The 27352-nt window shown below is 45.4% G+C and overlaps 1 protein-coding gene across 4 annotated transcripts in view; it reads right to left on the bottom strand.

The window, feature by feature from the left end:
• Positions 1-19603: 19603 nt before the first annotated feature.
• Positions 19604-27352, bottom strand: part of CEP112 (centrosomal protein 112) — a 296853-nt gene continuing 289104 nt past the window's right edge. For all 4 annotated transcript variants that reach the window (XM_070394174.1, XM_070394176.1, XM_070394175.1 and 1 more), the window contains 3 exons: positions 24783-24884; positions 21261-21325; positions 19604-19974 (listed from right to left, as the gene is read on the bottom strand). In XM_070394174.1, the coding sequence (XP_070250275.1) occupies positions 19971-19974; positions 21261-21325; positions 24783-24884 (171 nt within the window). In that variant the 3' untranslated portion in view covers positions 19604-19970. The remainder of the gene's footprint in view (positions 19975-21260; positions 21326-24782; positions 24885-27352) is intronic.

Genomic DNA, 27352 nt, shown 5'->3' with positions numbered 1-27352 from the left:
GGGCACAGGGGCCCTGGGAGTCCAGCCCGGAGACCCTGGATGCTCTGGGGGACCTGGGCTGGGGGCTGGCTTGGTTCTTCAGCATCCCTTGGCCATACCTCCCTCTGGGGTGTGCCGATATTCCCCCCTCACACCTTGCTATGTATTTTTTAATGTGACAGACATTTCTGCAGCGAGAGAAAATGGATGTTCAATACCAAGTGAAGCTAAACCCAGATTGGCCAAGAGGGTTCCCAGAAGAGACTGCAGCCACAGAGCCTTCCCATTGTGACCCGTCACACAGGAACCACGGGGGAGGCCTGCGTCTCTGGTCGCTTTGAGAGAGAAAGGCTTCGTGTGTGGCGAGAGGCGGCGTCAGGATTGGCTCCAGGAAAGGTGGCTTTGTTGGAGGCAGGAGAGGGCCCAAAGCCAGGGCGTTCTTTTCAATAAGCTTCTTCCAGACTCTGGCCTCCAAGCAGAACCGGCCCCGGTCACAGCAGCAGAGGCTGGACGGCTCCCCTCCGTCAGCCCCCAGCCACCTACTGGAGAGCAGGTGAGTGCAGTGCATGAGCTCTGCACCAGGGGGGAGGGGCAGGGGACATTCCAGAATGCTCTCCACTTTTGTGGAAGAGTGAATTTAAGACCCACAGACGCACGGGAAGCATAGCCATTGCCCCAGCAACCTGGTTTTGCAGAGTTGTAGCTCTTAGCTAGCCTGCATGCCTCCCTCTGTCACATACTGGCCAGGACGGGTCACCTAGCTGCTCTATGCCTCCATCTTCCAGCCTGTAAGCGGGGAGGAACCCTGTCCCCGAGAAGCGCTGTGGTTAGTAGGGTGTAGAGTGTCTCGCACATTGTAGCAGGGCTCAAAATACTCATCATTATTTTTCCAATAATTGTTCTGTGTGCACAAACACAGATGAGAATGAATGGGTTCCATTGAGCCCCAAGACCGTAAGCTCCTGTTGAGTAGGAACGGCGTCTCCCTATAGACCCTCAGGTCCAGCATGCTGCCCAAAGCCACACCACACGCGGCTGTGGCTGCTGTCACAGACACTGCAGACCTGCTGTGGTGAATGAGAACTACGGAAGCCTTTGCTGTACAAACAAACAGTCTCACAGGATTGCCTGAATTGAACATTGATTAGTTCTATGAACGGAAGTGACACATGACAGATCAAGTTGAAGTCCATCATGAGATAAACAGGGGCCCCTACTGGTACAGCATGGAAACGCAGCCTGATTCTATTAGACATCCCTGGCCATGAGCCCGCAGGAACAGGAAGAGGAGAAGGAAGCGCAGAGTTGGTGGGTCCTTGCTTGACCCTAGAAGCATCAGAAGAGGAGATGAAGGGGAAGGAAAAATTCTTAACTTAGGAAGAGTCCAAATGCTACCAAGTTCTCCAATTGCTGGCAGTGGCACACACGGAGATGCAACCAACTCTCCTTCCCACGGAGCAGCTCTGCTCGCCCCTAGCAGCTGCGATGAGTCTGCCTCCATCTGCCCTCGTGACCTTGCCTGGGCTCCATGACCCCCCAAAAACATATAAAATGACCGACTAGGACATAATCTCTGATGCTGACCAAGGAAAATGGGATGGACCAGGAGGGGTTCCGAAATATCGTGGGGCCTTGACTTACGAGTGTCCCGACTAACGAGTTTTTTGAGATACGAGCCATCTCTCGGCCGATTTTTTGCTTTGAGTTGCGAGCTGAAATTCGGTTATGAGCCAGCTTCAGATACCCCACCGCTAGTTGGCTCAGTGAACGTCACCGTGAACGCCACAACATCAGCCCAGCATCACGTGTCTCACTCGTTCACTTTAATGATTTGACATACGAGTAATTTGAGTTACGAGCTCCGTCACGGAACGAATTAAACTCGTAAGTCAAGGCCCCACTGTATAGCCTTGATGTGGGCTCTAATAAACGGCACCAATCAGAGAGGTTCCCCTCACCACAGTCACCTGTAGAAGCCAATGGGAAAACAGGAGCCTCTTTTTGGGGACCTTTGCTGGACCCCATTCATTTCACTTGCCTCAGCCTTGGCTTTCGGGAGGAGTGGATGCACGCTGAGGATGTCTTGTTTCCACTAACATGCACCGAGCACCTACTGTGTGCTGGGCATGATGCTAAGGCTGAAGCCCACCTAGGGCAAAGGGGGCGCTCCAGGCGACACTCCCATCACAGTGCCCACTGCTCAGGGCCATGGGAGTGGTTCAGTCATGCGTGTCAATGGCTGACCATGCGGCCTTGGCCAAGCCATTTACATCCTCTGTCTTAGTTTCTTCTTCGGTCAAGTGAGGAGGTCGGGCTACATCATCTCCAGTCTCAGCACAAACATGCTAAGCATCATGATCCATGGGAAGGAGGGAATGGCTGTCCCACTGTAACGCGGAGCTGCTCAGAGTGGGGATCCATTTCCTCACTGTCAATCCTCTTCTACCACCAGCGCCCTCCACACATGGATGGTTTTCCCGGCCACAGGCCTGTTCCCTCCCTTCGCAGTGCCTCCCACTGGCCGGCTCCTGAGGAGAACCGGGAGCACTGAAGCCTGAAGCGTTGATGCCCTGGCTGACCCCGATGCTAAGGGAAACACGTCCCACACAGGGCAGCCAGTCGGCTCTGCCCCAGCCCTCCCGAAGGGGAGGAGGAAACCGGCCTCTGAGCTGGAAGAACAAAGCAGCAACGTTCTCGTCTAGAACAGGCACATGGATGGCACAGAAAAGATGCTTCCCGAAGTCCCAGCGGTCACCTGACGGCTCACCTCACATCTGGGGTGTTGTCTGGGGCCAGCTGACGGCATACGCTTCCATGTCTTTTGAGAAGATTAGCAGGCATAAGCCATAACATTTTAACATTTTTGTAATTATTATTTTTCCATTGAAATAGAAATGTCTTTCCTCCTCCCCTGTTTTACTGGAACATGGTGGAGGGTAGGTCTTTTTTGTTCAAAAAAAAAAAAGGCTGTTTGGAACAGTTTGAAATATCTTTAAAGGAACAGTCAAATCATCCATTCAACTAAGTAGGAGTCAACTCCCCTAGAAATAACTTCCAAAAACTTCTTTGGAGTATGACATTTTCAAAGCAAAATTCTTTTCTTTTTTCAAAATACCACAAGCAATGCGTTGAGTTCAGGGAATACTGCCTGCCAAACTTCAGTTTTTATAGTTAACCTTTCTACTTCTTTGACGTCTTGCAAAAACATGCTTGAAACTCTTCAAAAACCTTTCAGGTTGAAAGTTTGGGAAAGAGTCTTAACCAACAAAAATGTCAGTTTGGAACTTCCCTGCCCCCTTCCCCGGTTCGGGGAGAAGTTTTACTGCCTGTTCACCACACAGGTAGACTCGACTCTGGCTAGGTGGGGAGGGCCAGGTGCTCAGCACGCTGCTGACCTGCTGTCGCCACCACCTAAGGGACTCCTCATGAACGCACCGGCTCTTGGGCCATTAAAAGTGAGGACCCCCCAAATTGTGCCTCTGGTAGAGAAATGATATCGAACATACCCCACTACTTCTGTGTCAGGGCAAATAATCGTTATATAGTCAAGTTCTGTCAGAGACATTGAAAATATTCCTATAAAGTGGGACTAGTAACTCATCAGATTGAGGATGGAACTTTTAAAAACATGTTGATAAAATACCTGTTAGAATAGGACAATGGGATTAGTGGTCATGTTCTGGGAATAATGTCCTTTGGGCCTAAAAAACAATCATCTTCTATTCTTCCTGGAGCCCAGAAAAGCACTATCAGCCCAAACATCAGCCTCCTAATCTCATTTTCTCTCTCTCTCTCTCGCATGTGCTTTATGAACCCATTTTCTCATTACTTACTCTGAATGGCCCAGTGGGCAGCATCCTCCTTCGAAAGTGAAAGCCTCCTTGGAGATGCCGCATTGAAGTGGAAATGCACGCGGCAGAGCCCAGCCCCTCTGTAATCCTGCCTGGTGTCCGCATGCCAGGAGTGCTTGGCCTTATTAAAACACGGGCCTTCAAGGAATGCAGCTGGCACACAGGCTGGCAGCTGGCACAGGGATGAGTATCCAGGTGGGGATGAAAGCAGTCGTGCCCATCCAGGGCCCCAGGCAGAGGCAGCTGCTTCCACGGACCTGCCACCTGGCTCGGAGCTGCTGTCCCGCACACGGCGGCTCAGAGTGGACGGTGTCTTGGAGGCATCAGGTGCTGCTGGACGTGGACTACATGTCTTAGGAGATCGGCCATGCGTGGAGGTCCAGCCAGGTGATCTGGCTTCTTCCCTTAGTTGTGCTGCCATGGCAACGATGTGATAAACATGGATAGCCACTTTCCTTCTCGTGGCCATTGCACAGGGATGGTCCTGAGTGATCTCACTGTCCAGGGAATGTGAAGCATTCTGGGAGAAAGGCCAATCATAGGCCCCTTGGAAGAAAGATGCAGAGATACGTCCCTGTTTCAAAGGCAGAGCCTCAGGCAGGGATGGTTTTGTTTCTCTCCAGTTTCCCAGTCCGATTCCTGAAAACATCTGCCCCATGGTTTCTCTGCAAAGTCCAGATCGATGGAGGTTCATGAAGAGCATGTAGGATGTGAGCTGACTCAGCAAACTCTGAGCACCTGCTCCATGCCCAGTCCGTGCTGGGTGCTGGGGTGACACAAGGCCCACAACGTGGTTGCTCATCAGGAAACGCAAAGTAAAACCACCATGAGCTAACCTACACGAGCATCAGAATGACTCACATGGAACAGACTGACAATGTCATGTGTTGACAAGCATGTCAAGCAACCGGAACTCTCAGACATGCCGAAAGGAGAGTAAATTGGTCCAACCCCTTTGTAAAACTGTTTAGCAATATCTAGTCAACATGTCTGTCCTGTGTCCCACTGATGCTACTCCTGCCACAGACCTAGAGGAAGTGCTGCACCCAGAACGCATGATGGTATTCGCAGCACACACATTCACAATAGCCCCAACGGGAAACAACGCAAATACCCACCACAGGTGAGTGGATAAACAAACTGTGGGATATTTACATCATGGAATACTACACAGCAGCAAAGGGAAATGAACTACAAATACAAACACTCACATGCCCAAAACGCACAGATGATTCCTTGAGTGAAAGAAACCAGGCACAAGAGAACATGCTCTATGATTCCATTTATGTGAAGCAGAACAAGCAAATGAGCTTGGTGCTAGAAGGCAGAGGGGTGGTACCCTCTGGCTGTGGGCACTGCCTGGGCAGGACAGAGGGAACCTTCTAGGGCGACGGAAATGTTTGGCAGCTTAGTCTGGGTGATGATTACATAAGTGTACACACCTGTAAAGGTCATCACTCTGTACTCTTAAAATCTGTGTTCTTTTTACTGCATGAAATTGTACTCAATAAAAAAGCAAAATAAAATAAAACAAAAAACATTTCCTAAGTGTATATTTTAACTTTTCTTATACGTTTCCTTGGTCTTTTTAACCAGACTATAAATTCTTCAGCACAAACCATGTCTTATGTTAATAAAGATCTCTTAGAAAGAAAAGAAACAAAACAGACACATGCATGATAAAATTGCATAGACACACACACTCACATGTGTTCTCCAAGCCAAGCTGCAGAAGGAGTCGGGCAGAGAGGGGAGGAGGGGTTAGAAGACTGTTTCTGAAACAATCGGAAAGGATGCTGACATCTTTTCAGCATCTATAGGTGGCCCATTGTCTTCTGGCTCCCAGTGTTTCTGATAAGCAAGCATTCATTCTTAACATTGTTCCTTGGTCTCCCCCCTCCCCCACTCCCCATGACTTTTATGATTTTCTCTGTACATATGGTTTTCAATAGTCTAGGATGTGCCTAAGCACACTTTTCTTTATAGTTTTTTTTTGTTGTTGTTAATCCTCACCAGAGGATATTTTTCCATTGATTTTTAGGGAGAGTGGAAGAGAGAAAGAAAGACACCGAGAAACATTGATGTGAGAGAGACACATCAATTGGTTGCCTCCTGCAAGTGCCCCGACCAGGTCCCGGCCAGGGAGAAGCCTGCAACCGAGGTATGTGGCCTTGACTGGAATCGAACCTGGGACCCTTTGGTCTGCAGTCTGAAGTTCTATCCGCTGAGCCAAACTGGTCAGGGCTTCTCTATACTTTTTATTTTGCTTGGGATTTGCTGAATTTCTTGGATCTGTAAGTTGATGGTTTTCACCAAATGTACTAAATTTCCAGCCATTGTTTCTTTAGTTTTTTTCTTCCCTATTCTCTCTCCTATATGTCTGAGATTCCAATTACACATATGTTAGACAACATGTTCTGCTCCAGAAATCACAGAGGCTTTGTTCATTTTTTGCAATATAGTTTTTCATTTCTTCAAATTGGATGCTTTCTATTGCTCTGTGTTTCAAGTTTACTGACATTTCTTCAGTGTCTCCAATATGCTGTCAAGCCCATCTAATACAATTTTCATTTCAGATATACCTTTCAGTTCTAGAATTTGATTCTGCTTTTTAACATTCTGTTTCCCATCTCAAATTCTCCATTTTAACGTTTATTATGACCATCTTTTCCTTTAAGTCCTTGAACATATTTATAAAGTTGCTTCAATGTCCTTGTTTGCTAATTCCAAAATCAGATTCATACTGAGGTCAGTTTATTTTTATTGCTTTTTCTTTTGACTAAGATAAGATTTTTGGTTTCCTTTCATGTTCAGTATTTTTAAATTCTATACAAGTCATTGTGTTTTAAAGGCTATAATGACTGGATTTTATCTTTCTTTGAAGATTATAGTGCGTTGTTGTGTTTTTTCAAGCAGATAGTTAACTTGATGGGTCTCAAACTCAACTTGATTTCCTCTGGGTGTTAAAATCTTCTAATGTGCAGCAGAGTACTGTCCGCACTCACTGGGTTAGTGAAAGGTGTTTATCAGACATATCCAGCTTTGAGTCCCCATTCCACCACCAGGATTGTTTCTTCTTGGGATATAAACTCTCAGCCTCATTTCTTCATCTAGAAGGAAGAGCTGATGGCATCGATCTACCTCACAGCACAGTTGTGAAGACTCAGGGAGAAACATCCGTGAAAGTGTCTTGCCCTCAGCAAATAGATTATTTCCAAATAGAACCGATCCACACCGGAATGCTTTTAGTTCAAAGTCAGCATGTTTTTTTGTTGTTGACCGCAGCCAGCAACTAAGGTCAAACTCTCTCGAGGAATTGTTTGCACCCCTTTTTTCAACCTATGTCCAAATCTCAGAGAAAGGGGCTCCAGGCTCATGGTGAAGTGACCCACTGATGACTAGTACAGGGTCCAGGAGTGGCTGGCCTGAAGTATGATTTGCCCATGATGCTGTTTTGGTGCATTTTATTTCAAGAAAAAATTGAGACGTAAAAATTTGGATGGGTAAAGACTCAAACTTGGAAAATAGGAGCTCTGCTTCTATTCATCTCGAGTGACATCTCGGAGCCCGCCACATGCCATTCACGTCCCGCAGATGTGCTTCCATCGCCTCCAAACGGAAAATCAGGCGTTGGCAATGAGAAGGCCAATCCTTGTGCGTCTCGAGTCGATTTGATGGCAGGCATCGAGGTTCAATGACGTTCCCATGGGAGGTGATCTGGTTGGATGGCAAGGATCTGTCCGGTTGCTTCACACTCTTCCCTCCTGTTGCCCAAGTATAGCTACTTATCACATCCTAGGATTTTGTCAAAAGTCTTGGAGTTACAAAGGGCCTAAGAGATAGCGATCAAGGGCTTGCATCATCAATGCACCTCTCATGCTCCTTATTGCTTCCCTGACCCCACTATTAGAGTCTTGTGGGAATGAGGACCCGCTAGGCTAGCCCCTTGGGGAAGGAAGACTGACCTCGATGGTCACTCTCTTTGCAAATAATGGGAAAGAAATGGAATCCCAAAGAGAAAGAACTTCCTTATTTAATTCTAGCAACAGCTGGCATTGTATGGCAATAGCATCTTCATAGACCCTCACCCACTGCCCAGAAGAGAATAGAGAGAAAACTGAGGCCCAGGCCTTAAAGGGAGACCAGAGAGCATTGGGAAATGATGCCAGCACGCCTACAATTCCACCCCGTTTCTCACACTCTTTCCCAAGAGCAGGCTTTTGCACATGCCACTCTCTGGGGCTCTGGCAAGTGCTGTTCTCTTGTAAAACATCTTATCAGATGGTTTATGAAATTAAGCTTGGATACCTATAGCATATTTCTAAACAGACACTGTTCTCAGAGCCACTAAGGGCTGGACCTTTTAGCCTTTCTAGATTTTAAGACACAAAAAGTACTGAAGAAACTAGTAAGTGGACATTGGCCCAAGGGGGAGCATTGTAACAAAAAGCCTGGCTCATAGCACCACGAAGTTAAATTACTGCGTCTAACACAGGGGTGGGCAAACTTTTTGACTCGAGGGCCACAATGGGTTCTTAAACTGGACCGGAGGGCCCGAACAAAAGCATGGATGGAGTGTTTGTGTGAACTAATATAAATTCAAAGTAAACATCATTACATAAAAGGGTGCGGTCTTTTTTTTTTTTAGTTTTATTCATTTCAAACGGGCCGAATCCGGCCCGCGGGCCGTAGTTTGCCCACGGCTGGACACGTTATTGGGATGGAAGAGAATAAGCAACAGGGGAAGAGCCTGGGCTTTGAAGTAAAAAATTTGGGTCCTAGACCTACTCTGGCCACTTGGTAGATGATCTTTGATTTCAGAAAAATCACTTAATCAAATTGAACAGCAGGTCATCAATGTTCCTTTGTGAAAGCTCTTCTCATGGACTGGGTGGGATGGGTTTTCTTAAAATGTGAGACCGATGGCATTACACAGAAAAGGACCTCTGTTCACTGCTCCAAGAGCCTTGGAACTGTGTGCACACTGAGGGGCACCTCTAGAGAATAGTTCCTGTGGCTGTAACGTGCACGGATGCAGTAGGAATCTACTGGTTAGTAACTGCTGGGGGAGAGAGGATGCCATCGTCCCTCTTATGAACTTTCCTGTAGAATTCTTTGATGCTTCCAGATAGATTCTTCATGCTTTCTCCTGCACTCTGATATTCAACCAACAAGGTCATCTCCGGAAGTGCTGACATCGTGTGAGGTGGTGCTGCAAATGTCTTGCTGTTCTCATGTGTTTAGGAGAGAAGTGGATCTTCTGACGAAATGACCGCTGACTCTGAGGCCCTAGCAGGGTTCACTGCATCTGCTGAGGTTTCTATGTGCCATTACATTTTTTTTTCCTTTACAAATGAGCTCATCACATTCTCTTATACCGAGGAACTGGCTCTATCCATGCTTCAAGTATTTCTTCTGTCCTTCGAAATTGTGCTTACAATCAAATAATATCTCTTCCTTTTGAATAAACGCTTTATTTTACAAACATTATTCTTTTGTTGATTCAAGAACCCACACACCACATTTGCTTTTCTTAAAGTGAAGCATGAAAGCATTTTAATTCTTGATGATTTTTTTAAACGAAGTGTTGCAAAAATTGTTTTCTAAGCTGCAGATAGAGTCAGATGAGTCACTACTAACTTTGACCTTGAAAGGTAGATCACATATGCAACTAATTGAGGCCATAGTGAATACCTGTTTGGGGGGTCAGTCGTGGTCTCACTCAGGTTAAGAGAAGAACTTAAAGTAGGAATGGATACCAAGACGGGCTGCTGAATGTTAAGGGCTGTCTAGAGCAGCGGCAGATGGCGATTCCCTTTGAAGATGGTCTAAGTCGGTGGTTCTCAACTTGTGGGTCGTGACCCCTTTGGCAGTCGAACGACCCTTTCAGAGGGGTCGCCTAAGACAATTCTGCATATCAGATATTTACATTATGATTCATAACAGTAGCAATGTTACAGTTATGAAGTAGCAACGAAAATAATGTTATGGTTGGGTCTCAACATGAGGAGCTGTATTTAAAGGGCCAGAAGGTTGAGAACCACTGGTTTAAGTGATTTCTACATGGTGACGTCTAGATCTTAAACACATCGCCAATCTGACAATCCCACAGTCATTAGCTCTTGTCACTGGATGGTGAACCTAAGGCATACAGAGTTTAAGAGGCTAGCCTGAAGGTCAAGTGTCAGCATTGGATTTGTCTATCAATACAAGCTCTTGCCTCAAAGTATTGTGAACTATACTTGCCTAAAGACACAGGAGAATTATACTTTCTCTTCTCTTTGGTCAGAAAGCATAATGAAAATTCAACTACCCATAAGGTCATAATCACAGACAAAATCACCATGGCCAACTAGGAATTATAGCATAAATCTAAATATAAAAAATGGAATTATTTAGATGGTGTTATAGTGAAGCTAATCTGAAATAAGACTCCTTTCAGAAAAAGTGCTACTCCCAGTTTTAGTTACATTTTTAGTAACAAAACCCAAGACTTTTCAACGATATTATTGGGATGCTCTCCATTTGCTCCCGCAGGGCCTGGTTTTTGAGAAGCACGTCCTACCCAGCAGTAGAGTGGAAGGTGTTCTAACATCAGGCTCATAATGGCCCGTTGCCATTCCTCAGCCTGCTCTCAGCTGCTGTGCAGAAGAGAGGCACCCCTCTGGGACACCAGCAGCCCCAGTCCTGAGCCAGGGCTGATCTGTGCAGCGGACAAGCTAACATGGACATGCTTTCGAGTTGTGACGGGGCCCTGGCTGGTATGGTTCAGTTGGGTAGAGCGTCGTCCTGTGCACTGAGGGGTTGCAGTTCAATTTGGGACCAGGGCACACACCCAGGGCAGGTTGTGGCACATGCAGGAGGCAGCCGGTAGATGTTTCTCTTTCACATCAATATTTCTCTCTCTCCCTTCCTCTCTCTAAAATATCAACAAAATAAAAAATAAGATAAAATAAAGTTGTGACTATGTCCCAATTTCTTTTTTTGTAGCGGGGAGGGGCATATTATGAAAAAGAAATCTGGAGCTAGATTAGTGGGGGCACACAGTCACCACAGTCATCTCTAGACATGCCCACTAGGGGGGTCAGGGGGCAGCTGGGGCCTGGCTAGCCTGAGTTGACTGAATCTGCTAAAAGCTCAAGGGTACCAGGCACTGGGCTGAGTTGGGTTCCCTTTGTCACTTCTTTGGGGGACAGTCAGCAAACCTAAAGTGCCGATGCCCCCGCTAGAGATTATAAAGTGGCCAAATGCCCTGGTCTCAATTTTTCTTAGAAAAAAAGCCATTTTCTCCCTCCCTCTAACATTAGCCCACAATCTAAGCTATTTTGACAGAATTATAATGTCTGGTCTGATTTTCTTTCTAAGTCCCTATTAATAACTTCCAGTGTTGGCATGAAAGAAAAATGGATACCAAACTTTAAATAAAAAAAAAAAAAGGAAGACATAGCTTCTAGCACTGCGGTAAACATTTACATTTGTTTAAAAATTCAGGTTATCAAATGCTTTAATGTAGTAAGAAAGTCTTACCTATATTTACAGAATTTTAAGAACTAATTCCCTTTTAAAAGAGTTGCTTCATCTCCTTGTGCTGAAGTCTGAAGCCCTCACACTGCCCTTCTCTTACTCCGTTTTCAATGCACTCTTCTTACCCCCAAATGTATCCCTATCATGTGCCTGGTGTTCTTAACTATTTTTTTATGGGGGCCGGGAGAGAGGGACATTAAAAAGTGTAAGTTTGTACTCAAGTACGTAGACTACTAACTCATGGTTAAGTTCTACCTAAATATCAAAATCAAGTTGACTTTTTGTTGTAAAAATAAAAATGCTGCAAACCAATGATAATTCCGTATCAGTAAGAATCAGAAACAAAACTACTTTAATGTAGAAACATGTCCCTTAAGAACAATCCATTTTATTATCATGTCTTATCCAGAGGGCAAGTTTGCAAAATGGTTAACTTCATTTAGCAACTCTGCAAAATTTACAGATGGGTGCTAACTATAGATGAGACAAGAGCTGAACGTTCAAAAACATTTCCCTAAACTTCCAGAATAATGCCGGAGACCCGCTCGCATGGCCTGCTGTACAAGCTCCGGTGCTTTCCTGCGGTTACCCTCCGGTGGGACCACTGCCAAGTGCAAACTGACCCGGAGAACTGAGGGAGGAAACCTTCTCTCCCCTCTCCTCTCAGGACTGCAGGTGTCTGGGGTGCCACACCCTCCTGTTTGGAGCCTCAAGGAATTCAGATCTTTGCCTCTAATTCATTGCACCCCCTGGCTTCTTCCTCAAGGACAAATTCAAGGATCTTCCTAGCCATCCTAGAAGCACCCTGCATCTCCCTACAACCAGCACTCCCCTTACCCTGCTTCTTTTTTATAAACTTCTAATGAAGTCTTTTCTTAGCCTCCCAGATGGTGACTCGCTCCTGGCCCCCTCCTATTACTCGTCCTCTCATTTCCAGTTTTCCCCTCAACCTCCCCGCTTTTTGGTGAAACCAGCAGCTGTCTCCACATCAGCTCTCACCCAATGTTCACAATTGATGAATCTCTGGGCCCCGACCTGGGCTTCCAGTTCCCCGATGAAGCTCAGTACATGTCTAAACCCAAGCTCATCATTCTTCACCGCCCCCCCCCCCCCCCCCCCCCGGCTCAAATCTCTCCCCTGCATCTTTTTAGGCTGGAAACCTTGGCCTCACATTTGTTTCTTTCTCTTGCACAGTCATCTCATTCATTCAGGTGCCGCGGTAGCTCCTGAACCTTTGACCTACTTTCTGTCCACAGACAGATGCTCCTTCCATGGGATGGGGCCCATCTTATTAGGCTCCTGCACACATTTCCCACTGTTCCCTCTGCCTCCAGCTCTTATCTCCTCCGAACGGTCTTGCTCGTGGGGTGGTTAGGCAAATGCTCTGTCGCAATTTCTGATAGTGTCACTCCCCTGCTCAAAACCCTCCCTTTGCTCCCTGCTGCTTATAAAGTCTGAGCCGCTCCTCACCCACCCACAGAAGCAATGCGATGTGGTAAAAGGAGCAACAGTGCGTGAGTGAGACAGACACCCGTTCCAACGTCTGCTTTCACCATGTGTGAGAATCATGGCTTTGGGCAAATGTCCACACTTCTCTTTGCTTCAGTTTCCCCAAGTCTAACACTTATCTCATGAAATTATTGAGGATTGTCAGAAGATGAAAATCGCCTTCACAGCATCAAATGCTTATTGCATGCTAGACTCGCTGAACGCATTATCTCATTCCATCTTCACAACCTTGTTCTACCCTTTCCTCTGTTTTCTAAGATAAGGAAACCGAGACTCAGAGAAGCTAAGCAACTGGCCCAAGTCCAGATCCCTCTGACCCCACAGCCCTTAGCCACGGTGAGGCCTGGCCCCGGGCTGCCGTGGTGAGTGTGACCTGACGTCTGTAACCTGAGTCCAGCCCATCTCTTAAGTCTCCTCTCACCCCACCTTTCCCCCAGCACCTGCCGTCCGGATGGCATGCCCTTCCCACATGTCTGCCTATGGAAACCCTACTCTATCCCAAGGTCAAGTTTGGGATAGAGTAGGATCTCACCTCCTCCTGTGAGAATTGATTTCAAAATGTTATTGCTTCCTTGGAATGTCCATAATATTTGGCATTTCTGCCACACACGTCCTGTTCTCTCCTGTGTTATGGTTTTTTTCTTCCTCTTCTCTCCATGTCTTATTTCCCCTCACGGATCACAAGCTCTTCCCAGGCAGGGAGCAGGTCTCCGTGCGTCTCACAGTCCCAGGCTCGCATGAGGCACTCTGCAAGGTCTGCAGGGCACTTAACGTTGGAGCAGATCTATCCAACTTTTGAAGAACTGAATTCAATCTCCAGTTTGCTCGAAGTGAAAATGCTCCTCATGTGTTAGAGGTTATATCACAGAGAGAACAATAATTACAATGTGAGACGGATATGCGCCAATTACTCTTTCTCCTCTACCCATGAAAAGGCAGAGAGGGTGAGCATGACGTGGTTTTAGGCAAAGTACCTAATAGTAGGGGCCAGCGGTGGGAGGTCTGCTTAGGTTTGCTATCTTAATTAGCTTATTAAAAAATTACACACATGTGCACACACATGCACACACACACCCTCCAAAAAAGATTGTAGAAAGGACTTCAAAAGAAAAAAACTTCCTTTAATCCTCTGATTTTGTATTCTAGCAGCTTCCAAACTGACATGCCCAAATGCATCAATAAAAATGCAGAAGGAGAAAATCAGATAAGGCAAGTGGGAACTCAGTCAGAGAGAGGTTCCCTCAGGTTGCAAGAGGGATCACTCCGGGCTGATCCTTAACTGCGGGAGCAGCTGCAGACGCGGTGAGGCAATCCGCCCAGGCTCCTCGCAGGAACCGCTGCGCCCGGCTTGGGTAAATATTTTCATTACAAACACAATGATGTGTCGTGGGCCAAGCGATCGGTTCTGAGAAGGATTTCACACAAGATTGTGACACTGCAGTAGCTGGGAAAACCTAAGTGTTCAAGGGGAACCGGACTGGAACCGAGTTTATACCGAAGTTGAAGAGCAACAAGGGGGCGGGTGTCAGGGAAATGACAGCTCAGTCAGCCCGCAGCGGCGAGGCTGGGTAATGCCATCTCGCTTCTGAGAAATCTCAGTTGATGTCAAGATACTTCTGCAAAAAGTACCAGCTTCTCAGGACTGTCTCCCACACTGAGGAGAGTATTTCCTCCTCCTAAGGAAACGGAGTCTTTTCTATCTTCTTTCACCCTTTGACGGCCAGGCTCTGCGGCTAACAGAGCTGCACTCCAGGCAAACCAACCGACTGGACGCTTTCAAAACACACGCTGATCACCAGGCTGGGTTGACTGTGAGAATGGAGAGTTAGAGGGCAAAGCGGTGGCCCAGGTTTCCTCTCCTCGTCCACACTCCCCACCAGGTTCAGGTGAGAATGGTGAGGGCCAGGAGCTGGGCTAAGTGGAGTCAATAAAGAGAGAACTCAGCCCCAGCGGGAAAGCTAACGGCAACTGGGAGGCCGATGCATTGTTCATCCGGATGGTGATGCTCTCCTTGGCTAAGTAGTTGGTAAGTGTCCTGTGGTTCAGGAGGTTTTCCCTCCCAGGCTCATCAAGGTCAGGTCCTTCCACCTGCTAAGCACAGGGCGCGGGCTTCGGTGGACCTTGTGACGATACACTTGTGGTGATAATTACGATAAGCAATGCGTACCGAGCCCCGCACAGAGAGGAGCTGAGAGGAACATACAACGGAAGTTACTACCATCTTTGGAAGCAATCAGAGGAAGCCATGGCCTTGTTGAAACTCCCGCTGCGGGGCTTCCCAAGCAGTGTTTCCAAGTCCATCATTCAACCCGCGACTGCAGAACTAAACACAAATTCGCAGGGTTTTGAGGAAGACACTTTCTAGCCATCACCTAGATTTCGGCTTCTCGAATCAATATTTCGAAGAAACCTATATCATAAAATACGTGGACCCCAGAAAAATGATTCCATGGACCAAATAGTTTTAGGACAGATTCCAGGTGCAAGAAAGGCAGGTTTCTTTCCTACAGGGTGTGGCAGCTTCGAGATGGCCCCAGATCCTGTGACACTGCCGGGCCCGTGTCCTCACCCCTGACGCCGGCGGGCTCCGTCTCTGACAGAATCCAGCAGGAGTGAGGCTGTGCCTTCGCCGGGCCCAGGCTTTCTGTGGCTGGTGGCTGCCACGTCTGGCCTCCTGAGGGTCTCCCGGCAGCCACCCCGTGAGGGAGCCCCCTGTGACTGTTGCCCCTGCCAACATCTGGCTGCCGTGGCTTGACACCCAGTGAGAACGGCCTGGCTGAGCCAGTGAATCTCAGCACCGAGAGAGATGGTCAGTGATTGTTTTAAGCCACTAAATTGGAGGTGGTTAATGTGCTGTGTAGCACATAGGCAACCAATCACTACTTCTTAAATGAATGACTGAGTGACATAGATCTGCTTCTTCAAGGGGGGATACAGTGCGCCATCCTTTCTAAATGTGAGACAAATCATACAGGACAGGGCTGATGGAAAACTAGTTCGAGAAACAGTGAAGGAGAGGGGTAAAGCGTAGAGTCTGGGGCAGTGGTCGGCAAACTGCGGCTCGGGAGCGACATGCAGCTCTTTGGCCCCTTGAGTGTGGCTCTTCCACAAAATACTGACTTCTGCAGATGGGCCACGAAGTTTCAATCGCACTGTACGTGCGCACCCGCATGTGGTATTTTGTGGAAGAGCCACACTCGAGGGGCCAAAGAGTCGCATGTGGCTCTCGAGCCACAGTTTGCCAACCACTGGTCTGGGAGATAGTGATCTAGTGGTAACCCTGTATGTTATAGGTTAGAGAAGTGAGGTCCAGATTGGTGAAGAAAGCCGCCCAAGGACACCAAGCTAATTGGTGGTCTCCACCTGTGAACTCCTTCCTTCCCGCTGAAGTGAGGAGTTGGGACACAACGGTGCCACTCACGCCACCGCACATTAGCTAACTCCCGTGTCAGGCTGCTCACCAGCGAGCCCTCTCTTTCTGCTCCACCAGGTCTGTGTCCAGCGAGCTGTGCTCCCCGAGACCTCTCTTGAACGGGAGACTCCCGGAGAGGACAGAAGCGCATTTATTAGCCTGATGTTCAGGCTAAGCTCAGTTCTAAAAGCAGCAGCATCTATGCAAGCATGTCAAACTCATGGCTGGCGGGCCGCAAGTTTGACATGCTTGGTCTACAGCAACATCTTGGGCCTTCGGTGTTAAACCCTTCGCCTGATAGAAATCCTGGCTTAAAATGGAAATGTCTGAAGATGGAATTTTCAATGGATCTAGATATTGATGAGGGACCCAGATTTTAAAACCCCTCCAGGCTTATGTGACGAGTGCCGTTTCTCTTCCTCCATATGAGAGGTACATAGTATGAGCAGAAGTTTGATTCTGTTCTTAAAACAATATAGTGAAGAATGTTCATACAGGTCAAAATCTGGGATCAAAATTTTTACTTTTCAAAAACCATTCCAGCCTACGCCACAGCTTCTTAATCAAGTCTCCACATCCAAGAGCCACTTCAATAGTTGAAAAGAAGTTTTATCTAATTATCTTCTTTGCCCACTTTGAACTGACCAACCATGTGCCTCTTTCTGGTTTTATCAAAGGGGCTGCCAGGACATAAGACACCCCGTTTTAAGGAAGCTTTAGTTAGCAGACTTAAAATTGATCACGCATTTTAGTTTCAGTAACTTGCAATTTCTACACCCTTTGATAATCCACTTTAAAGAACAAACTGTCTGTAATGACAAGGCTTAAAAGAGACGACCTTTCTGAACAGAATATGAAAGCTGAGAAGAGACAGTTCTTGAAAGGAAAGCACGAGTTAAAATGACCTTGTGTTCTGAAACTTTTCTCCCCCCAGTTTTGATGTTTTACCTTTCCTTTCTACTCGGAGAAAGACCTTCGAGGATGGCGATGCACTTCAATAAGAGGGCTGTTAATTGTTCATTCAAACTCAGCTCTTCTTCTGCACTTTCTCTGCAGATTCCCTTAATGAAGCTGCCCACCACTATAAGCATATGCCTTTTCTGAAAAAATCACTATTAATATGTGACTTTACAGGATCATGTTTGAATCTGAGCTGTTGACTTGGCGTCACAACTCAATTCTTTTGTACAAACTCCAAAGCAAGCCCGTCCATCCTCTCTACCCCCCTCAGTTCTCCTTTCCCCCACTGTGCCCTGGAGGGCTGCCCACTGAGGAGCTGACTGTTGTGTGGGGAGGTCAGTGCCCTGCAGGGGCTCCCTGCCTGGTGACGCAGGAATGGCAGACTCCAACAGACACGTAGGTGATTGACAGCTAACGTCATGGTAACCCTTCCCATGCCCCATCCCGCAGCTGGACAGGAACACACACCGAGACCACTGTGACCCCACATCTCTCCTTCGGCTCAGCTTGCTGCCAAGGCCGTACTAACCACTACCTGTTGACAATCGCGTGTTGAGATGGAAAAAGCACAGGTGGACGACCCAGGTGCAGCAGCCAATAGGAACTTGAAATGGAACTAAATTAGGTCCTTGTGATGAACAACTGATCTCCCAGCAGATGAAAGAAAGGATGAAATCTTAGATGGTTGTATAATAAGGCACGGTGTTTATAATTTAATTCCTAAGCACTTGCCTTCTCTTTCAGTAGCCATTTATGTATTCAGTGCTCAATTCTGTAAGGAATTTTAAACATGCCAAGCGTCACTTTCCTTTCTCTTCCTTTGTCAGAGGAACTTCACAGAAACATTAGTGTCAGCCCCGTATTCCTATCACATACAATCAAGCTGACCTAAAGTTTCAGCCGTCTACTCCCAGATGTATAAGACACACTTCGGCGAGGAAACAGGATCTGGGGAATGTCAAAGGTTCACCAGTGTTTGTAATTTCATAACCCTTGAAATAAGGAAAAGAAAGAATAGCAGGCAATCTTCCAAAACACCTACTGATATTTACTCATGGAAAACAAATATTCTGGAGTGGAAGTTCCAAGTCCAGCACACAATGCAACTCACAAAGGTTTTCACGACACGCCGCTAACAACCATACTAGTGAGATCTGGTGAGCTTCAACCCACTTTTCACAATCTGTAGAGAAGCAGTTAAATTAATCACGTGGCCGTAATCTTTCCCTGCGAGTACTAAATCCTAGTCTGAGATCATGGTCCTCATTGGACGGGCGGTTTTAACAGCATCTGCTATAATCTTGCTGTCACCTGGATAATTTTTAAGCTGGACTATGATTTATTGTATATGCAAGAAAAATCTCATCTTTTGAAGGGTGGAAACACATTTCTGGAGGAGGAGTCAGGGTGAACATGACCAGGCAGAGAGCTGACGGGCACCCATGACTTCGTGCCAGAATGCCAGGCCTCCCACTGTTGGCCGTGAGGCAGCGTTTCATGGCCCTGGCTTTGGAAGTGGCTTCCTTATCGTCTCCATGTCTCAGTTACAGTGCAAAAGAGGGTAATTAATCCTTGGGCAGCAAACAATAGAACTGGGCGTGGGAAAGAGAAAAGCATTTTGAAGAAGTGTAAATAAAAGTCTGGCCTTGTCCTTTATGGCAGCCCCAACGATGACAGCCCCGCCCCCGGTCCAGGCGTTTAGTGCCTCAAAGGGCCCTGCGCACACCACAGTGCAGTCCAAAGCACAGTGAGCATCCGTCCACCGCAGCTCACAATTTCCTCTGCAAATCAGGGCTAACCAATCGCACTGAACAGCTCACTGGCCTCGGGCAGTGCCAGAAGCATCCACGCCTGGGAGCAAGACCACATTACCTCACCGTGAAAACGGGATCCACCGGACCCATCGCAGGTCATGGTGCCAACACTTGCCGGTGTGTTGGGTGTCCTTGCCCACGTGCTCCCACTAATATCATAATGAAAACCACCACCATGAGAGAGAGATCAAGGAAGTCACAATAAAACCACAGCTGCTCCTAAAATTCTTACACTCTTCTGCCCCTGGATCAGCTTAGAGACCAACATGACAAATACTTGGACAGGCAACCCAGGGGGTTTTAACCTAAATAAACACACCGCTTATGGATATGATCCTTGCCACGACAGAAGGAATCCCCCCCGGCCCCCCAGTATAATTTGAGATTGTCAGTACTTTCTAGGGAAAAATACCATGCACATGTCATATCTGTTTTAGCAAACGAGATGCAACAAAATGTAGAAATAAAATTGACAAGTAGAAAACAATGCTTTAATAAAATATGAATACGAACATGAAAAAATGTAAACATGTTAAAAATTTTGATATGATACTACAAAACGTGATTTTGATCATATGCAACAGGTAAAATTCTATGTGATAGCATTAATCAGACAAATTATAGGAAATCATTTCTTTTCCCAATATAAGCAATTCTCAGAACACACTCAAACACACAGTATGAAGATAAAAGATAAAGGAGTGTTAAAAAAATAACTTAGGCAGACACAAATTAAACCACCCTAGTAGTATATGAGTGATGCATGTTTTTATGATCTTAATTACACTTAAGTATTAAAAAAGTGCCACTGATCTCACAGTTTACGTCACACTATCCAAATCTTCAAACCTGCTAGCAGTCCACAGAACAGCCTGGACACGGAAGCCATCTATGCTCTGTTACTCGGGTGAATCCTCACAGTTACCTGGAAATCCGAAATCTCAGTTAGGACCTGCTCTAGATCTAATGGGTATGTCAGTTATAAAATATGTTTTCATTCAAGAGGAGCTGGACGGGCCCTGGATAGGCTCTGGCTGGTGTGGCTCAGTGGTTGGGCATTGACCTGTGAACCAGGGCACATGCCTGGGTTGTGGGCTCAATCCCCAGTAGGGGGCGTGCAGGAGGCAACCAGTCAATGATTTTCTCTCATCATTGATGTTTCTATCTCTCTCCCTCTTCCTTCCTCTGAAATAAAAATATATTTAAAAAACAAAAACAACAACAACAAAAAACAAAAGGTGGTGGTGTGATTCTCAGTCAGGGAACGTACCCAGGTCAATCCCTGGTTGGGGCGTGTGTGGGGGACAACCAAACAATGTTTCTCTCTTTATCTCTCTCCTTCCCTCCCTCCCCCTTCTTCTCTCCCCACAATCAATAAAAACATATTTATAAAAAAAAGAGGAGCTGGATGGAAGGAGGCTAAAAATAATATCTGATATCAAAGTGTCATCATCTGTGCCCATGAGGAGTCAACTCCTCTCTACACCAAGTAGCAGCATCTTTTGGGAAGTTCATGATGCACAGGGTCTTACTTTAATGTAATGCTATATAATGGCCCAGTCTTTCCCTGCAGAGAGAGGGGGGCAGTGTGACTACATCAGCAGGTAAACGTGGTCTGTGTCACGATGTCTCTGGGAACCTCTGACAGAGGGTCCGTGACTCCCTGAGAAGCACACCTGGGGCACTGAGTCGCTGGGAGTGTGGTGACATCACTGAATCACTGATCTCCCCCCTCTCCCCTCCCCCACTCTCCCGCACAGTTAGTGGCCCCTCCTCTTTTATCTGTTCTGGTCTGAGAACATCTGTAAGAGCTCCAATCGCCCACGGGACACAGGACTTGGGAGATGTGGGCTACCACACGAAGAATTGCGTCATCTCGCTATCTTAAAAGGATCACACTGCCTCCTTAATCCTGCAACCGGGCTGCAAGACAACTTCTTGTCCTGACGACCCAAGTGAGGCCCGGGCTTGCAGACGCCTGCGGATTCTCTCATCTCCTTCTGATCGTCCTGACTAAGCACTGTGATTACAAGAGGTGGTGACTTCTCAAAGACAGGCTATTTACTAAAAATAAGCCTTTGTTTTTCAAAATTGATATGTTTAAGAATGTTAATGAAGACCTGACTGTCAAGACAGGAGACTCACAGGTGCAAACCGTGCAAACCACGCAAACCGATCAGCGACCAGCAGGCATTCTGATCACGGCCATACCTTCTGCCTTGGTAGGTGGTCAGCTCTTCCTGAAGGATGGACGCTCTCTTTTGCAGAAAGTTAACCTGGAGAAGAGGCCTTGTATGAGAGGAGCTGATGTGGCTTAAAGAGCAATAATGTGCAAATGAGTGTGGTTCCCAGATGAAACTCAGAGGATTTGCTGGATGTTACGTTGTGTTTCTACATCGGATCACATCGCGTCCCCACCGAAAGCCCACCAGAGGTGACAGAATCAAGTTCAAATGCCTACGCAGAGCCATTGTCATCTGGCCTCTCTTTGCAGCTCCATCTCCCCTCACGCCTTCCCACTGTCCCTAACTTGTGTACCTGTTGGCACAGGCTGTTCCTCTTTTGGAATAGTTGGCTAACTATCTCCTATCCATCCTCCACTATGTGGTTCAAACGTCACTGAACTCTTCGGCTCCTCCCAACTGCTCCCGCCCCAGCCTGGGCACCCTCAGGGCCGCTCCTCGGCATTCCTGTGTCTACTCATCAGCACTGCTTGCACGGCCTTGTGGTTGTTTTCATATCGCTCCCTGAGACCTTGAGCTCTCGGAGGGTGAGGATGACTTTTCCTCGTCTCTGGCCCCCAGTTCCTTTCACAGGGCTGGGTGTGGAGCTGGTATTCCCCAGCTGGTGAATGAGTGAATGAGTGAGTGGAGAGAAAATTACGGCCTTCTGGAAACCTCAACCCATCCTGGGGATTCCCTGAGGTTGAAGACAGCATTTTGTAGTGGAAAGAGCCTGGGTTTTGTCTGGAGTTATGCCAACTCGGGTTCAATTCCTGCTTTGGCCTTTATGGCTCTAGGAAAATTACTTAAAGTTTTGATGCCTCATTTGCAAAACGGGGTTAATGACAGACGCCTCCCAAGGTCATGAGGAGGAGGTGGAGCGACTATCAGAACTGCCTCCCTAGTGCAGAGCTCACAGCTGGGGTGGTGGGGGGTGGAGGAGACTAGGTGGCTCAGCATATTCTCTGAAGTCAGACCTTTACAATGTGGTTTGATTATTTTGAAGCATAAATTTCTATTATAAATTCAAGAGCACCTTCTAGGACCAAGCAGAAACTGTTTGGGGATAACGTGTACCATGGCTTGATGGAATCAAGAGCCAGTGGTATTTGATCATTTTGGAATTGTTTACTCTCGTCTCTTTGGTCTGAACTGAAACCATGGCAACGCTTGCTTCGGAGACATAGTTAAGCAGGAGAGTACAGCTGGCAGAACAGAGAAAGTGCTCACGCGCGAGGACAGCAGTCTCTCTAAGTGGGTCCATAGCCAAGCGCTCCCTCGGTTTCCCTTAGTTGTATTATCACTGTCATCTTAATATTATCCAATTGCTCACATGACCCACAGGACAATGATAATGTTGACAGATGCGAGGATCGCACGTTTCAGTTTCCCTTCCCCCATGGTGCTTTGCAATCGGAATTCCAACAATTTTCAAAACACACAGGCACCTGTGCTTCCCACTAAATGTGCTCGCTCTGCGGGCGTGCCTCCCATGCAGCTACCAATGCTGAGGCCCAGGCAATGGCGCTCTCTCTCTCTCTCTCTCTCTCTCTTTGGGTCAACATCCAGTTTGAAATGATATGACAACAGAAGCCCTGCAGGTGGGTATCAGATTTCTTCCTTCCTTTCTTTTTTCTAAAAAACACTCTTCTGAAGGTGCCAGGCCTTACCTAGCTGACCCTATGGAAGCTCTCCGACAAGGTTAATGGGTAAAACCACACTCCAGGGAGCTTTTCACCTAAACAAAGAGGAGGTAACCCTTCCTAGGGCAGCACTCGCCTGTAGGACCCATTTTTATGCAGGGGCGAGCACAGCCAAACCTCTCAGCCACAGAAGCAGCAGTTGGCCAGCAGCATAGATAGAATGGACATTTCGTTTTCAGAGAAGAGGCTTTTTACTGAGGGAAATAGAAAAGCAACGGCTAAAATTTGCTCCACATTTTGTCTTGCACATGATAAATAGCTATGCGAGTGCCATCACACTACATCATCTATTTCTGTTGAAAATACACTTACTGAGCACCTACTATGTGCCAGGCACCATCCGTGGCACAGAGAGCAAAGACATCATTCCCTCATGGAGCCTTTCCCCACAAAAATGTGGTCTTTAAAAAAAGTTTCTTAGATAAGTAACTTGCAAACCCATGGTTTGACTTTTCAGTTTCTGAATGGTGTCTTTTGAAGTACAAAGTTTTACATGTCAATGAAGTGCAATTCATCTATTTATTTCTCCTGCTGCTGTAATTTTGGTCTCATCGCTGAAAAAATACCTTATTTAAGGTACAAAGATTTCCCTTTTTATCTGAGATTTTTTCTTAGCGTTTCCTTCTAAGAGTTTTATAGTTTGGGCTCTTACCAGTATGTTTAGGTCTTGGATCCATTTTGAGTTAAGTTGTGTATAACTTATAAGGGCCTCAGCTTCATTCTTTTTCATGTGGGTTATCCAATTGTAACAGCAACATTCTTTCTATCTTTTCCTCATTGAACTGTCTTGGAACCCTTGTTGAAAATCAACTGACCACAAATGTAGGCATTTTTTCTGGACTCTCAATTCTACTCCATTGCTCTGTATGTCTCTTCTTTAACCAATGTCACACTGTCTTGATTATTATAGTTTTGTAGTAAGTTTTGAAATTGGGAAATGTGAATCCTCCAAATTTATTCTTATTTTCCAAAATGGTTTTTGGCTATTCTGGGTCCTGGCTAGTGTTTTAATCAATCTCAGCCATACAAAGATTCTTAGAAATACAGAAGGAACATAGTTGTTGTATGAAAAAAATGTATGTTTTAAATTTCTAAGTGTGTTAGAAATGAGAATATGTGAACTCTTTCTCATTTTAGAGTTTAAAAAAGCTCAGTAGACAAGCAATATATAAAACATAGAGAATATATATATATATGTGTGTATATATATATACATATATATATATTCATAGGACTTTATAGAAGAAACTTATGTTGGAAGCTTTAAATTAACTTTAACTATATACATTTAAATTGGTTTTATCGCTCATATTTTATTTTATAAATTACCAAGAACTACACATTTCAGCAAGAAATATTTAACCTAATTGTTTGAATACCTTGTCATTATTCTGCCTTGAATTTAAAATGCATTAAAATACAGCAGAATAAAAATACTCTTGACTTCACTGTGCGTTGTTTCTCGCCACATGTACACACCCAGGAGTTAGCAATGTGCTAAGCGATGGCACTCTGGGCCTGGCACCAAGAATAAAAGGGTGAGGCCGTAGAGGAATGTAGACTAAATGAATAAAAGTGACCATAAGTTTTCAATTTCAAGGGTGCTTTTAAGAAAAGCTTATTGAGACAATGGGTTCTTAAACTAGTAAGAAAAAAATGAAAAACAACAACAACAATTCCTTCTGGGTTCAGGTCATGCCGTGGCATCACATGGGTTTCTGGCTTCACTTCAGGATAGACGTTATGTGCAAGTGTCTTTTCCGGATAAATCCCCTACACCCTCGGGAATGCGGGATTCTGGTAATTACCTGTGACTTCAGGGAGGAAATGGTGTCTTCAAGTTCTTGTCTTAGAGAAGCTGGCATCAACCCTTTGAATTTTGTTTCATACTCTTGTCGTATGTAAGTTATCTAAAGTGGAAAAAAAAAGACAGCTTATTTATTTATATACACAGAAACAACTGTTTTGACTTTAACAAATCCCAGAATAATACCTATTCATCACAAAGATAAGTCTGTTACACGTGGTCAAAAACCAGATAAGAAAATAAGAGGAAGCACAGTACAAACTCAAAAGGTACTCAGCTTGTCCTTGTGAGCCTGGGAGGGACAGTACCTGTACCAGCAGTTTGTTTCTTTAAAACCCTTGGTGCCACCGTGTTCAGTGCTGGAGAAGTACAATACCTGCGCTCTCTTCTCCATCACGATGCACACACTGGGCTAACCCCATACCTTTTCTTGACCAGGATGTGGGCCATGATCACAACACACTGTGATTGGAGGACAATTCGCAGCCCGTCACTGCTTTAAGACATGTTTCCAACAGGGCTAGGCACCTGGGCGCTCGACAGAATCCATATGGTTATGAAGATATGAATGAAGGATAATCTATACCACTGTCTCCAAGTCTCCGCACCGTGGGGAGACCAGAGTGCCCTCGTCACTGTGAGCAGCTCTAGTACATGGGTTTCCCTCTCCCTCCAGACACAGTCAGCTCTGTGCTCAACAACTGATGGCCACAGGCTGGTAGGGGAGAGGTTGAGGGCTCATCCCACTCACCTCGCTCAGAGCTTAAGATAGAGACAAGTGGGGCAGGTGGAAGAGACATGCCCGGAGCAGGATGAAGAGGTCCATGAGTATGAGCATGAATGTGAGTGTGTATGTCTCGGTGTCTTTATCTAGCTAGCTATCATTCTTTCTTTTTCTTCCTCCTAATCTGAGACACGATAGGATTTAAAAATCCATTGCATGGTGCTGTGTATGACTTAACTGAATATTAAAGCTGACTTGCAGTATATCTTGTAAATGATAATTCAGTGGACATATCTAGAAATAAAGGAATTACTATGAAAATATGCATAAATTCAGTTAGACAAGTCCATGGATTTATTGAGGATGATTTAAAATTACTAGTCTTTAATTCCCAGCTTTTTTTTTTTTTTTTTTTTCCGAACTGAATTAAGAAAGAAATGTGTTCTAATCATTTCATTCCCTACTAAAAGCCCATGGTGAACATGCTAGAATATAATTTTTCACTTTTTGGCAAAGTGTTTTTTTTATGTTTTAATCTTGTGATTTATACCTAAAAGAAAAGCAAATAATGAAACATGATATTTCCCACTGATGCAATATTTGATTTTTCCCACATTTTCTTCTTGGACTTAAGTCTGATAGTTACATCTGTCAGCTGACTCAAATGAAAAGCAAAAGCACAGGAAAACACATGCTTTATAAATCAGATCTTAAGGCCAACATTTATTGAGGGTTCACAGGCTACTATTAACTATATTTTTCTATCACTCAACATTGGCTCTGAAATTTTGAGCTACTACTCCTTTAAAAAGGATACGTGTCTGCTTGTAACCTTGGTTGTTAAGAAAGTCTGCTCACTTGCCTGTACATTTGAAAGACTACTTGGCTGGGTATAAAAATTCTTCAATCCCACTTTCTCTTAATACTTAGAGACATTTTTTCAATGTCTTCTGGTATTACAGATAGCTATGGTGAAGTCTGAAACCAGGTTAAATTTTTTTCCATATTGAATATGACTTTCTTTCTCTACTTGGATGCCCATGTGATTTTCTTTCTTTTTACTTTAAATATTTTTATTGATTTTTAGAGAGACAGGAAGGGAGAGGGAGAGAGAGAAACATCAAAGAAAGAGCAAAGCACCAATTGCCTGCCTCCTGCATCTGCACACCCTGCACTGGGGATCAAGCCTGCAACCCAGGCATGTGCCTGACTGGGTTCGAACCAGCAATCTTTCTATGCACGGGATGCCACCAAACCTACTGAGCCACACCGGCCAGGACCCATGTGATTTTCTTTTTCCTTGATTCAGTAGCTTCACTGCGATATGTTTTGGTATTAATTATTCTGTATCAATTTTCCCAAGACATTGTGTGTGCCCTTTCTATCTTTAAATTCAATTCTCTGAAGAAAAGTTTCTTCTGTTAGAATTATTTGTATTCTATTATTGTTCTGTGTTCATATTACATATGAATCTTTTTCTATTTGCTTTTTTCTCCAAGAATACAAATTTTGCATGTATAGATTCTTCTTTGGTAATCTTCCATAATTATACTTTTATCTATTGTTTTACTTTCTTATACTTTTATATCTATTTTGTATTTTCCTTTCATTTTGTGGGATTTCCTTTAGTCTGATCACTGTATTTCCTTGGATGTTTTCAGTTATAATTTTTCTATTTTTGTTTCTTCTAATATGGTTTCAATCTCAGTAATCTTTTGATTTTTGTCTACTATTTTCCCTAAGATCTGAGAGATCACTTTTCATCTCTGTCTGTTGACTTATATCCTCTTTAAACACATATCCCTTCTTTTTTCTTCTCTATCTCCCCCCAGCTTTTTCCTTGACAG

This window comes from Myotis yumanensis, unplaced genomic scaffold (genome assembly GCF_028538775.1).
Source record: "Myotis yumanensis isolate MYYU_CA2020_CCGP unplaced genomic scaffold, mMyoYum1.0.hap1 SCAF_16, whole genome shotgun sequence".
Taxonomy (NCBI): domain Eukaryota; kingdom Metazoa; phylum Chordata; class Mammalia; order Chiroptera; family Vespertilionidae; genus Myotis; species Myotis yumanensis.
The sequence above is the reverse complement of the archived record's forward strand: the minus strand, read 5'-3'. Positions and strand labels throughout refer to the sequence as shown.